The sequence below is a fragment of the Parasteatoda tepidariorum genome, chromosome 7 (assembly GCF_982258835.1).
Source record: "Parasteatoda tepidariorum strain Cologne lab strain chromosome 7, Ptep-v5.0, whole genome shotgun sequence".
Taxonomy (NCBI): Eukaryota; Metazoa; Arthropoda; class Arachnida; order Araneae; family Theridiidae; genus Parasteatoda; species Parasteatoda tepidariorum.
The window spans coordinates 62,412,385-62,429,071 of NC_141761.1; the positions used below are offsets into that span (position 1 = coordinate 62,412,385).

Here is a 16,687-nt window from a genome sequence, read left to right on the forward strand (position 1 = left end):
AGTTTGCAACCAAATGCATCATACGAACAAGCAAACATATTTATAACATTTGCATATATATTCATGATAACATTAGGTTTTATCAATGTCCTTTAGATTTTCATTACGATTTTAAGAAATTTCTTTTAAAAAATATAAATTTGTTTGCGTTAGATCAACAAAAACCAAAAAAATATATAGATTTTTCTTTTTAAATTAGAAATACGAGTTATTTGAAAAAGAGTGAACATGTATTAAATATTATAAATTTTCAATAGAAAAACTAATTAAAGTAAACAGTAATTTTTTTTAACAGTAAGTAAAATTTGAATCAAATATTATGGAAATGATTATGAAAATTTATTGAAATTATGAGCGGTGATTTAAGTTTTCAAATACTGAAAAGCTCTATTTTTAAATCCAGTTCTTATTGAAAAAATGATGGAATTTAAAGGGATTGTAAACATTATTATAAATTTTAGATACATTTTATAAGCTTAATAACAGCAACAAGTTATATCTAGATATTCAAAATTTAAATAAAGTGCTGAAACCAACAACCTTATATAATTGTTCTAAATAACTTGATCAATACTAAATTTATGACTGCAAAAATTAATCTGTTAATAAACAAGTACATATTTTAAATACAGTACAATACTAAAATTTAGAAAAAAATTCAAAGAATTTTAATATTTTTGTTTAAATTACAATAATAATATTATTACTCAACTAGTGTTCTTAACAGGGATTTTAAAGACAATTTCTTTTACCATTTATTAGCTCAACATTATAAAAAAATTTAGTGCAGAAACTGAGAACACAATTTTGATTATATTTAAAAAGAGTAACAAAAAAAATAATTAACTAAGATTTTGATGAATGGATCTGATGCTTTCAACAATTTTCTTTGAATACCAATACCTCATTAGTATATTATCAAAAAAAGGTTTTCAAAGCATATTAAGTAAGTAACAATTATTAGAAAAAAATGTTAAATGAAATATTACATTTTTGAAAATAAGAATTTGGTATAGTAATTTAACAATTTCTCCAGTTATGGTTTTCAAGTAACGCTACTTCAAAAAACTATATATATATATCAGCAAAATAGTAAAAAGTGATTTATAAATTCACTTCATATAAAACTCATTAACAAATTTGTTGAACTCAAAGTCTTCAAATATAAAGTAAATGTTAAAGGCTCTTTAACAGTAAGTAGAAAATTTATAATTTTGGCTATATCTTTGAGGCAACTAAATAATTTCTTATCAATCAAAAAGTATTCAGCATCACATAAAATATCATGAATTATTTTAAGTATAACAAAAAGAAAAAGAAATCAAGATATATACGAAATTCTTATCAATAAATTCAACAAAGATCTTCAGAGCTTAGGCTTGTTGAAAATAGGAAGATCCACATTCGAGGCAGCAGCTACAGATGCTAGCAATCCAAGAATACTATTAGGCTCAATTGCTAAAGAAAAAAAAATTACAATCTTAATCACATACATTTAATTCTTTTTAGTACTGCAATAACTTATCTCATAACAATTAAAGACAAAATCAACACAAAAGACTTGGATAAAAACTAAAAGACTTGGATAAAGCTGAAAATATTCCTGAAGTGAGCTGATCAGCCACTGAAGGAATCACCAAAGTAGAAATAAACTTATGAAACAGAAAGAAAAAAATAATAAAAAGATTAATTAAACCAAATCTCTCATTTATTTTGTTCAAATGAATGAATTTACAGCTACTTTGGCTCTTGACCGGACAATTTGAAAAGTGCCAATGAAAGATTTTTCAAAACTTTAATCATTCAAATGATTGTTAGTTGACAAAGCAGTTTTTCAGCATTAAAGAGTTTGAAATTTTGAATTTTTGAACACAGATTTTTTTTTTTAAAATCACACCCTAACGAACTTGGCAAAAAAGTGTGACAGAGAATGTCACATAAAATTTTTAAAAATTGCTGGATCAAGGATATGTAACACATAGAATTATACATAATAAAAATAAATATTTTCCATACTTACTAAGAATTTTCTTAACTTATTAATTAGCATTTAGGTTTAGGTTGGTAATTCAAGAGAGAAAAATACATCTTTTTTCTTTTTTTTCTGTAAATTCAATAACAAAAGAACAAGTTGTTTTCATTGTAATATAATGTATTTTTTTAATTATTATTTTTCTACTTATTCATTTATATTTTAAATATGGAGCTTTTAATCTCCATGACTCACCAGGCCAATTATGGGCTAATATTCTACATTTTAGATGGACTTAAAATTATTATGAAAGGCAAAAGTGTAGAACTTTTAAGCAAAACTTTTAATTTATAGAATTTTTTATACATTTATTTTGTTTTGTTAACATAAACAAGAAATTGTATTTTAAAGGAATCAAAGAAATTTTTAAGTTTCTTATTCTTATTGAAAACATAATTAGAACTCTAGGTTGTAATATCAATTTTAAAATTTATATTCTTGATGTTAAATTGCTAACTAAGAAATTTCTTTCACAAAATGCTTTTATGAAAGATAAGAAGTGCCTGATATGCTGTTTATTTTTGTTGTCAAGGTCAATAAAATATCTTCAAAACTATTTTTAATTTTCTATTTCGAAATTGGTACATCATTTTGTGAAAAACTAATTTTAATAGTTTAGCAGAACATTATTTACAATGATATAAAACTTTTAAAACATATTATTAAAATAAATAAATGGAAATATTATATGACAATAAATAAATGTTATCTTAAATTATTATTTCTTGTATAAAAATTTCAATTTTATAATTTTATTTGCTAATTTAAGTTAAAAAATTTCAAAATTCATACTTTGAAAATCACATAAATTTATGAATTTATGTAAGAGGAGAAAGTTTTCAAATTGAAAGCACTACAATTTGCAATTTTTATTCGTATAAAATGAAGTCTATTTCTTTTTTTTAATTTATATATTTATTTATTTTTAAAATTTTGCAATGTCTTAAAAAGCTAGAAAAATATAAAAAAATAGCAATTTAACAGAAATTTGTTTTTTAATTTTTTTATATCTTCTCGAGCCACCAACAAATAAAAACAGTTATATTAAGTTCATTTCAGAAAAAGTTTATCTTAAAATGTGCTGCAATAATTTCTTTCAAAACTTTTTATAAAATGCAAATTCGGTAGTTTATTTGACGTTACTATTATTAAGCAAAAACTGCTGACTTTTTAACAGCTTTCTTTAAATATTTTATAAGAAATTCTTACAACATATTTTAAGGTAAATTCATAAAAATGAACATACATCTGGAAAATTATCACTGCGACTATATCAACTTAATTTTTACAAGTTACACTCTTATTTCTTACTTTTACTAGCAGAACAATAGAAAAGTTTTTTCAAATGATTTTAAGTTTTTAAATTACTTTATTTCCAACTTTTTTGTTTAGCATTAAAAAAAATTGTATTTTATTTTTCCTAAAATTTTCTCATCTTTGTAAATTTGTTACCTACAGTAAACTGCAATTTGAGGTGAGATGCATTGGTTTATCCATAGTGAAACCAACCGTGTTAAATAGAAATAAAAGGTTAAATAAATCTTTTTATCTAGATAATTATTGCTACAAATTATTATTGTTTTACAAATACCAATAATAAAAATTATTACTATTATAATTATTAGTCATTATTAAAATATTGCATAAATGAACAATAATGAACATCAACAATTATGAACTGTGATCACAATATTACTGGCCTAGGATCGAACCCACGACCTTTCTGTAATTAACACAAAGTTACTGAGTTAATGAGACGTGCTTGCAATTGGTTAATATAAATGCATAATAATGACTATATCAGAACTTTGTCAGCAAAAATACTGATCAACAGTAACAGAAAGCTGAAGAAAATAAGGTCTAGTATTTCTATCAATAAAACAATTAGTTGGGTCAGACATTATATTTAAAATTGCAATACTGACTTATGGCAGGATCAAATCCATAACCTTCTTGTTATTAGCACAACTCTTTAACCAACTGAGCTAGGACATTCTTGGAATTGCTTGATATAAATATATAATAATACCAGTGTCAGAGCTTTGTCAGCAAAAATACTGACCAACTGTAAAAGAAAAGCCGAAAAAAATAGGGTCTAGTAGTTGTATCAAACCCATTAATTACATCAGATATCACCATTCATTTTGTTAGTAAGAGATAAACAAGGGGAAAGGGAGGCATTAACCATCATAAAGAGCAAATAACCATTTAGTGAAAGAAAGTTCACATTTTCGAAAAGAATTATCATTGCTTGAACTAAATTAACTAAACTAAAAACTTTGTCTTAGTAAATAACTTAATAATAATTAATTTTAAGTTTATAAAAATATAATGAATACTATATGCATTTAAAATAAAGCTAATCCAGTAAACCAAAAAAATAATGATAAATAAATAAACTTACGAGTATTAGGATCCAACAGAGGGGGACAATTTTCTAAATCATCAAAGGCATTCCCGTCTAAAGACTGAGCAGCATTCATAAATCCATCACCCTGCCCTCTTTCATTCAAAAAAGATGAGAATTGTCCTTGTGTCTTAAAGGGTTGAATAGGAGAACTTTTTTGCGGAGAACAAAAGTCCAAATTACCAACTGTGGGACAAAATTTCAATGAAGAATGAATGAAAGCAATTTTTTTTGAATACAAAAACAACAAATGCTTGTTTTGAATAGAGCAATTGATTTCCATGGAAGAAACAGATATTACTTACAAACAAATCAATTTCAAAATGTCTAAATGTGTACCTTAAAGGCCTGCATTCCTTAAACTTAAGCATTTATTCCTGCCCACTGCTTGAAATTCTGATATATTTCTCAAATTTAAAAGAACCTTTCTTTCAAAAACAAGTACATTTATTTTTTCCCCTCCGCATAAAGCAGATTTTAATAGAGTTCCATAACAAAGTTGACAAAAGTAAAAGATGGGTGATCATATAATAACCAAACAAAATTTCATTAATAAATAAAAATTGAAAGCAAAGTAATTTTGATGTAAGATTATTTATAAAAATAAAGAAAATTATTACTTACCACTAAAAATTATTCTTATAATTTCAATCTGTAACATTTTGAATTTAAAACATATGTATAAAAAGTTTCCTACTGCAAAATCTATTACTTACAATCCTATATAATTTAAAATAGACAGTTATTACTATTTAGTGTTTGTTTTCCTTTGATATCATTTGTCTCCTTAATTATAGTGAAAAGATTTTTTTAAGAAGAACAATATTTTCTAGACTTCAGAAAAATTACTTTATTCCTTAAAAGGCAAGTAAAAAATTAGGTAAATAATAAATTGATTACTGAAAACTACATAAGTTTATTATAATACGGCTGTTTGATATGGTTTATTTAATACTTTTGTCTCTTATTGGAACGTAAGAAATATACTTATTTTATAAATAGACAATGCATTTCTTGGCTGAAATGGGAAAATTTAACCCTTACATAAGTTTTATATTTTTATGGTTACCAAAACCGCTTAAGTCTATTAAAATAAAGTCGAACCTTGATACATTGTTACCATATGTGCCTTCGTGTTTTAATGGTTTCGTTACAAATGCTATTCTTATAATGTGAATAAAAATCCATTTAGATAGCTTTTAAAACCAGAAAATTCTAGCATCTTCAGAAATTCTGATGGCATATTAAAAATATCAAAATTCTTTTGCTTTGAGAAGGAAAATAGTAATTCCTAATGTTAATGATGAAGAAAATATAAGGATTTGTTACAGTTTTGTGAAAATGTTGAGACTTGTGGTGTGGTGTTGTCAGTTTAAGAAAAAATTGCAAATCTCAAGTAGCGCAGAGTGATACTATGAGAAAGTAAAAACGAAACCACAGCTAGTGCCAACATTTACAGAAGAGGGAGAAAGAGCAATATTCTGTATTTATATGAGTATGTGCATTAGAAATATTTAAACAAATAAATGTGTTCATATGTTTTCATCATAAATGTTTTTGCATAATGGACAAAATATTTTTCAATAATTTTTTTTATACTTATAGTAAACTTATTAATTTTCAAGTCCATTAATTTATTGCTTCAGATACATTTTCAAGTCAATACTTAATGTATGTTAACCTGCATTCCCTGTATCTATCATTCATAATGAATAGTCCCATGAGAAGCGATCGACCAAGGTTCTAGTGTATGGATAGAAAATAGTATTTTGGTAAAAAGTTAAAAACTTAAACTCACAAAGTATTTTTTAACTATGAAAAATTAGGAAAAAAATTTAAAAAATAGCTTTAAAATCAGTTACTTTAAGGAAAAATTTTGTCAACATTGGCATTAATGATACAAATACTTTGTTAAAATTTCAAAATGATCGAATAAAAATTACAGTTTTTGATTTTGAAAATCCATTGTCTTTTAAAAATAAATTAAAATTCTGGATGGCATTTATCCAGTTTAGAAATCAGACCACTCTGGTTTGCTTTAATAGAATATATGATAATAGAATAATCTTTTATGATAAAGTTATAGATTCCATTATAAAATAATAAACTTACAAAGTGAAAAAATTCAATCAATTATTTTAAATATATTTACTTGATTTTCCAGAAAACAAACCACTTCCCATAGAATAATTCTTTGAAAAAGAATTTGAAGCACTTGGTGAAGGAGGAACAACTGGACCATCAATATCTTTTAAAAAAAATAATGCATATTATTGTGAACATACATACATTTTTGTTTAAAAAAAATTTATAAGCAATGCAGATTTAGCTAATAATAGTGACTGGTAAAATTAGCTATAAACTTTAGAATTTGATAATATATATGGCGAAGAATGGCTATTTAAAGTATTGGAAACTTCATTTTTAAAAAGTTTCAAAATGAAATTACATCAAATAGTTCAGTTATTCCAGACTCTATAACAGAAAACTCTAGAATCAAATATACTGAAATCATTATGAATTTTTTTTAAATAAAACCAAAATGAATTTTTTTTTATCCAGGAAAATTTTAAATTAAATTTTAGTTAAATTAAATTTTAGTTTAAATAAAGACATTTAAAATGCAATTTTAAAGATTAAAAACAAGGTTGTGTTGCAAACTTTTTATTCATTATATTATCAGGGTAGATCACAAATACTCAGAAAAAAAACATTATTCACATTTTTTTAACTTTTTGAATTAAGTTTCACTGATTTTTGCAACCAGTGGGTATTTCATAAATAAATTTTAAGACATTCTTGTACATAAAATATATTAACACTTACAATTGTTACTAAAATTCAAAATAAAAAATTATTACAAGATCCTTTTTCTTAAATGTGGAAAGTCGGAAAGTGAATACTGACTTTCCCTGATGTTTTGAGTACTTAAATTATATTTCTTGAGATTTCCAGATTTATAAAATTCCTTTACTTTTCCCTGTCTTGTGACCAGCCTAATTATGGTAATAACTATTTTTTCATTGCACTTTTTAATAAAAACTATAATGGTTAAAATCAAACTTTCAGAATATTTCATTCAGTGAAGGTCATTGACTATTTAATCATGCTATATTTCATTGAGTAGTTTTCTAGTAATAATAATCTAAAATCTAATCTAAATACTTTACTTGATACTTGACACTATGAAAATAAATTTCACATAATTTTTCTCCCCAAGCTCTATTTTAAATTAAACTATTTTCTTAAAAGACATGAATTATATTGATAGCTATTATTTTGGAAAGTAACATATAGTTTGTCTTACTAATATTTCGCAGTTCTTATGATAGTTTTTATTTTCGGTTTTTTAATTTATTGGGTTAAAAAAAGTTTTTCAAATTAATAAAATGATGTATAATAAAAAACTATATGGGTAATTTTCTCAAAATGTTAACTTTTGCCTACAACAATTTCCATAAGAATCTTTAATTTTTTATTTCAAAAACATCTTTGCATTATTTATATTTTCCCCCACAACATTTTATAAACAAACACATAGCAATTTAAAACCAAATCTCTTATTGGTTATTTTAAATTATGTTTTTGAGTGCTTCGACAGTAATGACCATAAACTGAAAAAAAAATTCTTTAATTTAATTTTTTTTTCTTTTTTTTAATTTTAAGATATATATTTTTCTAAACTACTCCATTCCCTCTATAATAATTTAAAATATAATTTGTATTTTTCATTTAAATTGTTTATGGTTTGAAAATGAGTGAAATTGGCCTTAGTGGAATTTGTTAAATGACTCATTTCATTTTTCTGTATATCTTGTTACTATGACCAATAAAACCTTTTATCGAAACAGCCCAGTAAAATTTCAGTTAACTTTTTACTCGAGGAAAAGTTTTATTGCTGTCCAAGAACTCTACTCTTGGAAGGTTTCCCAGATTTATACAATTATATAAATATTTATACAATTTATCTAAAATTAAAAAATTTCACTGAGTAATTAAAATTGAAATTGCAAATTTCTATAATACCTAAAAAATATTTTCAGATAACCAAATTCTTATTAGTACTCACAATTTTTTATACAAAAATTAACAAAAAAAAATTACTAATTTCAGATATTAATGTTTTTAAAATTATAATTTAAAGCAATTGTGCAAATAACCTAAATCATTCAATTCTTGATAAGAGTAAAAAGTTAACACAAAAATGCTAAAGTAAACTTTTAATTAAAAATTTAAAAATAAATAAATAAAAATGGGAAATTTTTTTCTTAGCTGTTTAATTTTATTTAACAAATTTAAAACTTTGATACTCAAATATAGTTGGAACACAAAATAGAATGTATTTATACCCATCTAAAGGCTTGTAAGTAGATTATTTAAATACAGGCATAAATTTGCCTTTAAGTTTTAAAATTTTGTATTCTTATATTTATTCACAAGGTTCTTATTGTCAAATAATGATGTTCCTTATTATAGTTCAAAATCCTACAAAAAAGAAACTAGACATGTAATAACAGAACCCAATGAATCAAATATATTAAAAGTTTTTTTGAACAGTACAGTAAGCATAAAACCTTAGGTAACAGCTGTCTCCTTTAAGTACATTTCAGAAAAGTGCAGTAATTACAGGTACTGTAATTACAAAAACAATAGTTTCTGCCAAATAGATAAAAATAAATAGTTCATTTCTTTAATTAAACTATTCATATTTTATTTTTAAAAAATATTATATTTTGTACAAATTAAAACCTTTTTACTTGTTTGTCATTTCTTAAAAGAAAATTAGGGGTACAGAAATTACATTCAATAAAGTCACCCACATATCTTTTATGGGCAAATTAAGCTTATTAATCCTAAAAGAAATGGAAATCTGATGCATATATTTTTTACTCTTTGTGAGCATTTTAAGCAAAGTGTACCATTAAATAATAAAAATAAGTATTTTAATGAGAAATATTGCTTAAGGTGCAAAAGTTAACATATATTATAAACCCTCCAAGCATAGAGTTCCTTGACAACATTGTACTAGTACAAATATATTTCTCTGCCACACGCTACTTTCCAATTGAATAAAATAAGTAAAACCGGTATTTTGATGCAGAAAAACTAGCTATTTACCTTAGTATTATAGTGCAGAAATAATGTAACTAATGCTCAGAGAATGAAGATCTCTCATGGAATTAATTTACACTTAAAGCATCATAAAATGAACTGTGTGTCAACTTGTTACTTGATTTAACATATAACTATAGCACAACAGTTGCCCTCATAATTCTAAAACAATTATATCAATTTATATACTCATATTTTTTCGAGCTTTTTACACTGCCTTTTCATTAAAATATATTCACTTAGATCAATGTAAGATGCTTTTTTTTCATTCATTAATATTTGACAGTTAAATAGTATTGATAATTTCATAAAATCTAAAAATGCCTTTTATAAGAAAATATTAAGCTAAGTATAAATCAAAAATTGATATGATTTTCACAAAAAAGAAAAGTTTGTAATAGTAACAAAATTTAAGGTTGAAATGAAATGAAATATAATATGGTTACATGGTAAACTTGAAGAATAGTATATACTTAAGGCAACAAAAGTAATCAGTTATAAGTAAACTTTTGATTAACCAGGATGATCGTGAAATGCTACATCTCAGATAAAAAAATATCCCAGTAAAGCTAATTTATGCAAATTTTGATTTGAAAAAATGGAATGAATATGTGGAAATATGTTAATCTGAACAAAACTGATATTGCAAGGACATATTAATCATTATTAATGTAGACATATTCTTTGAGGACCCCCTCCCCCATTAAGGTATTTCCTATCATATCTCACCTAGTCCCACCTCGCCAGCATTCCAGAACGGAAGCAAAACCAGTTGCCTGTACCAAAGATTGACTAGATAAGCACATTTCAACAGCTCCGATCCACATTTCACTTTCTTTCTGAGATGGGGCAAATCAGATCCCAGTTAATTAAAATTGTACTATAATATAAAGTGTCATAATTTTTTTTTCATTTGTATTTTACTTAATAAAATGATAAAACCTAATAAAAATTCATCCCTTTCAATTCAAATGTAAAATAACAAAATAATATGCAATAGGAATTTTACCAGTGATACTAAGTTTTTTCAAAACATAGCTGGCACCATTATATTTAGCCTCTTCTGGAGATCGGCACACCTTATCAGACATAAATTTACGAACCATTGGTGTGAATCCTGGGATAACAACCTATATGAATTGTAGTAAATAAATCAAATAAATAAAAATATAAAATAAGATTTTTAATTTCTGTATTTGAGTTTGAAATCACTTTTATACAGTTCAATGTAATACACTAAAAAATTTGATGAAACAAAAGAATTTTTGTGTTTAAATATCTTATAATTTATCAGTTTTACAAAAGTAATTTTTGTCATATAAACCCATCTATAATAACACATTAATATGCTGATTTTGCAAAATACACCTACATAATAAGAATATCAAATTAAAAATGTTGAAATAACCAGATAGAAGTTAATCATTGAGTTATTTGGTGAATATCATTAATAAAATTTATAAAAATAATACATACTGAGCAAACAAAGAATAACTCTGATGGATCAGTTTCAATACAAGAAACATTAAAAATTGGTTCTCCCCATCCATTTTCGAGGCAAATATAATTCAGAAGCTGAAAAAAATATTCGCAATTAATTTTTAAAAAAATACAGAAAACGATTAACAGAAAAATATTATTTAAAGAAAAGTAATCCTAACAACAGTCAGTTTGTCAATCAACAGGATAATGTAATGTAAGTCTTAACAATTTCAAAACCAACAAAAAGATAGTGGTACTGTTGTCAGCATTGCACAAAGGCTATATGCCTTATGCCAGGGGTCGCCAAACTTTTTTGATCATCAACCCCTATATAATTTTTCGAAATCTCCATCGACCCCCATAAAAGTAATTTTCTGTTAATTAAAATAAAACTCTATTAGATACTGTGTTTGTACATTTATTTTATGATTTTAAACATTTATTAAAGTAATAGTACATTGTGTAACAATAGTTTTATGAAAAATATATTAATGTTGAAGTTTAAATACCTTAATATTTATTAAATAATAAGTAATTATAAATAAGTAGAAATAATAAGTAAAGTAACTACAGATTTATTGCTTCTTAATTAATGAGATGTGGTGCCTGGTGTTTTTTTTGCAAGGTTCGCTATATTGGGTTAAAAATTGGTCAATTCTAATCCCCTCAAAACTCCACAATTAATTTATTTCTGTACTTAGTTAATATTGAATTTACATGACTGAATCTGGCTTTGACCATACTAGAACTTGGAAATGCTAGCATAAATGGCTGAGCTATTTCGTAAAGTTTTACATATTTCTGCATTATATTTATATTTGTCCAAAATTTGTCTATTGATAAATTTTTAAAAAACGCCTTCGCTTCAAGATCCTTAAATAATTCAGCAAGCTCATCTTGCAGCTTGCAGGTCGATGTCCATATTTTCAATTTGAGCAGAAAATGGCTTTATAATCCAATCAGGGATGTCAATGTTTTCCAAATCAACAAAGCGCAGTTTAAAATCATCGCTCAATTTTTGAAGATGACCTGTATATATTTCCAAGTCTTCTTCTTTTATTTCTGACTGTCGCAGATTTGAAAAATACTGATAATCCTTACGTAGCAATGAAGATCTAAGTAAATTTAATTTTACTTGGAAGCCTAACAGCATTGTTTGAACTTCTATAATTGCTACATCTTTTCCTTTCAGCTTTGTTTGGACATCATTAAATTTTCCAAATAAGTCTGCTAAATAAAAAATACGGTTCTTATTGTTTTGGAGTTCATCACTCAGAACAGGGTTTATTTCCCTGAGAAATTCGGTCGTGGAGTCAAATAACTCTATGAGTCTTTGCAAGCATACACATCTAGACCACCATATAACTTCTGTGTGCAGAAGTAATTGGTTAAATAACTCGTTGTTTTCTTCACAAAGTTTGGAAAATAATCTTGATTTAAGAGGTTGGGCTTTAATTTGATTGATACACTTAATACAAAACTGCAAAGCTTTATGTAACTCTGGACTCAGATATTTTGCTACTAAGTTGTTTCTATGCAACACACAATGAATAGTACGTATACCGAGCACTTTTTCTTTGAGAAATGTAGCAAAACCCCTACCATAGCAGGTGCCCCGTCTGTGGCTACCGCTATTATATTTTCAGGTGGAATATCATAATATATTCAAATATTCTTGAAAAACAAAAATTGTCTCTCCTTTTCCATCAGTTTCAAGATATTTAGCAAATTAAAATTCATCAATGACTTGTCCTTTCATTTTACTGAAATATCTAACGTGCACCATAAGAATAGCAGAAACGCCAAAAACAGATTCATCAAGTTGAATACAGAACTTGCAATTTTTTTAGCTCTGAAACTACCGTATTTTCTACTTCTTCAGTCATTTCGTCAATACGCCGTTTTACAGAATTTGCACTTAATGTCAATGATTTTAAAACATTAACGGAGTCTTTTTTCATTACATTCTCAATGACGTCTTTAATTGCAGGTATAGCAATGTCTTCAGCGATTGCGTGTGGTTTTCCCCCTCTTTGCTATATTAGGCGAAATCTTGTACGAAGCTATTGATCCTCCTTCAGTTTCAACTTCTGTAGACTGCTCATAAAACTTCTTATAGTTGGTTGACATGTGAATTTTTCTTTAAGTTTTTTGAAAAATTCAAGTTCTTTATTTTTTTTTTTTTTTTATCTGAGTGAACCCTATCAAGATGATTTTTCAATTTTGACGGTTTCATGTAGTCAATTCCAAAAGTTTTTTCGCACAGAAGACACATAGGAATCGCTTAATTTGTTTGTTATAAATGATGTCTGATATTAAGTCAATTCTAAAAAAATTCACACATTATACCTACTCAATTAGGTATGTATGATTTGCGTATTAAGAACTGTTTTTTCTTCGACCCCCAATCGACCCTTCCGATTCGGATCGACCACCTGGCTCAGATCGACCCTCGCTTATGTTAAATAGACCCCTGGGGGTCTATATAGACCACTTTGGCGACCTCTGCCTTATGCTGACCATAATTTTACCAATTATACTGCTAACTTTATAGCTTAAAAGCTTTTTAAAATAAGCATCATTTTGAATATTGAATGTTTTCAGAATATTGAATAATAAATCAACAATACAGAATATTGGAATTCTAAATATTGAATAATATAATCAACAATAAGAGATAATAATTAATTATTCATAACTATCAACCAATACATTAATTTCTAATCACCTTTTAAAATAATTCAATTCCTATAACTTATTTGCAGTCTGCAGTAGAAGTGTTAATATACTTAATAAAGGAAAATGTCACAAAACTGAAGTGTGTATCAGTTCAGATAAATGTTTGCATCAATGAAATGAAGTTAGAAAATGTGAACCAGTGGAGAAATATTATGAGACAATGCACCATATAACCATTTGTGAGTGGATTTTATATCAAAACTAAATAGTAACTTTAAATGAATAATAGTAAAACAAGACTTAATTTACAATCTGTTTTTGTGAAAATATCAGTAAAAAGAAATACAAACATAAGTTAACACTTTGAATGCCTTAATTAAACAAAACTTTGCATACTTGAATAGGTCTGGTGACTGTAAATGGGCTCTTGAAGTTTTGAATATTGCTGCTCAAAGGAAGTCTTGACTTCAAATTGGCTCTCGAAAGAAGAGGATTATAACTAAAAATAGTTTTATTTTAAAACAATTAAAAAACTATTTATGTAAATAGGCATGTAAATAAGTATAACTCTTTATTATAAAAAATCCTTTAAGAAATTTTAAAAAAATTTTTTTATTAAAGCTTGTTTTAAAATATATAAAATTTTAAAACAGTTGTAAAATAAATGATTTTATTTCTAAAATTCAAGAAATAACTAAAAAAAAATTAGCACAATTCAATGGCCCATAATCATAAAATCTTTCTTTCTCCTTACTTTTAAAATGTATATAAATTTAGTCATTAATTTAGTTAGACAAACTTTATTTTGGACAATTTTCATTCCGTTAGGTGTTTATTTTTTCAGAAATAGTCGAAACAAAAATGAATATGTTAATCTAATAAATAGAACTTCTAGTAGAATAAGTTTCAAATTTAAAAGTAAAGTTTTAAATATAAACATATTTTTTATTAAAATATGAAGTATGGATCATAAATATTATTTAAACAAAACTCACAATAATCTGAGTTTACATAGTAAATGCTGATCTAGTAAAATAATTTATTGATAAACATGTTAATAATTCTTTTAACATTTGAGACAGCTATCGAACATTACTCTTTTTAGCATTGCTAAAAGGCTCCACCCCTTGTTGGCTTCTCATCAACCCCCGTGATTGCTTCTTATCATTTTTTTTCTTTCTCTTTTACTAAAGCTACAATTGAATTGCCATCAGCTGAATTTTCAGAATTACTAAATTTTGGCAAATCAATAACATGGACAATCAAAGTTATTATAGTAAAGATAGGCCAGTCCTGTAGGTAAACAGTTTCTGCCTATGCAGAACTTCGTTTTTTCTCAGAATCAGCTTTCATTGGCATAAACCGTTCTTCCTTCTTCATCTTCTTAAAGCTTTTTTTGTAAAAAAAAGTCAATAAAAAAGATCATTTGGTTACAAAATCTTTAATTATTACAATTTTGAGAGAGAACATTTTATTATAATGATAATTACAAAGAAATGGAAAAATTCCTCATTTTTGAAAAATAATCAAATATATTTGAAAAAAAAAAAAAAACTTAGAATGCTAGAATGAAAACAGAATGTCCAATGCAATAAAAAGACAATGAATGAGAAGTAATTTTTTTTAACAGTATACAACAATGGTCCGTATAAGCACTTAACAGTTTGAAAACAATTTTCATACTTTTCAATTTTTATATTTTTAAAAATTTCAAAGTAAATATTAAAATTTAAATTTGGCCACATCTAATCTTTCTCTCTTATTTATTTATTCATTTTTTTTCTCTGTTGTCTTCAGCAACAATGAGCTTACAAAATGTAAATTTCAAGAGAAATAAACTTCACTTCAACAAAAATTGCAAAATATGAATTTTAAAAAAATTTCTAGTCAAGTTTAAATTTCAAAATGGTCCTAATAGCACTTCAAAATTTAACTCTGTAGTTACATTTCAGTGAGGAGTATTTTGGCCCATATAGTTTTTCCTTTTACTTTAAGTTTAATAGTTAATAATTCTCGAACTGGTAATTGAACTGCAATTTTTTTCATTCCATCGAACTCCTCGTACATATTTCAACACTTTCAAAATTTTAAATTTCTAATTCTTATAGATTTTAAGCAGCAAAGTAAAATTTAACATAAAGCAAAAATAAGTGACAAAAATTCATAAAAAAGCACTTAAAATTGCAATAATTTTTGAATAAACCAGAATTTTAAAACAAAACTCCATGTTGAAGTTATAAACAAATGTCACTTTCAAATACCTAGCAGGGGTCTGTCCAGGCCGAATTTACTACCGTTTAGCGGTACCTTCACAAATTCAACTTTAGGAAAAACGGTAGTTTCACAAATTCAATTTAAGGAAAAACGGTAGTTTCACAAAATACTTTTTCTTAAAATTTTATTTTTGTATCCCTTAAGAAACGATAAATCCATATTTTTGTGTTGATTTTTTAATATAATTTTTAATCTTTCACAAATTATGTCTAAATTTTCACAAAATAGGTACCTCTCAGAAAAACCTAGGCAGACCCCAGCCTAGTTTTGCAATTGCCTTCCTGCAGTCCATAGAGTGGCTCGTATGGCATTTCTTCTAACAAGTTTAATAATTAATAACTTAAATAATTATCAAATGTTAATTTTTTTAACTTCAATATGTTCTTCCTGTACACTTCTCTACACACCTCAGTAATTTCAATGTGTTTTGCATAGCAAAACAAAATGTAAAACTAAGTTTCACACCTAAAATGCTGGTATCCGTGGCCCATACAATTTTTAAGAATAGAGAGAAACACAAATTCTTAAAGTTTATAACTTAATTAAAAGCCATTTTAATTTATTGCTTGATTAAAAATCTATCTATGATTACTTTGAATTAAAATTTTATATTTTGGCTAAAAATGAGAACTAGCCCTCATAGTCTTTTTAGAGCTTTTCATTTGAACAACTAAAAATTTTTACTCATAACATTTCAAATA

General features: G+C 25.6%; 1 protein-coding gene across 2 annotated transcripts in view; it reads right to left on the minus strand.

The window, feature by feature from the left end:
- Positions 1 to 1,358: 1,358 nt before the first annotated feature.
- The window catches only part of LOC107451582 (putative RNA-binding protein 46), a 28,773-nt gene continuing 13,444 nt past the window's right edge, over positions 1,359 to 16,687 (minus strand). For both annotated transcript variants that reach the window (XM_016067736.4, XM_016067737.4), the window contains 6 exons: positions 14,109 to 14,211; positions 11,028 to 11,126; positions 10,561 to 10,681; positions 6,592 to 6,687; positions 4,437 to 4,625; positions 1,359 to 1,458 (listed from right to left, as the gene is read on the minus strand). In XM_016067736.4, coding sequence (XP_015923222.1) covers positions 1,367 to 1,458; positions 4,437 to 4,625; positions 6,592 to 6,687; positions 10,561 to 10,681; positions 11,028 to 11,126; positions 14,109 to 14,211 — 700 coding nt within the window. In that variant the 3' untranslated portion in view covers positions 1,359 to 1,366. The remainder of the gene's footprint in view (positions 1,459 to 4,436; positions 4,626 to 6,591; positions 6,688 to 10,560; positions 10,682 to 11,027; positions 11,127 to 14,108; positions 14,212 to 16,687) is intronic.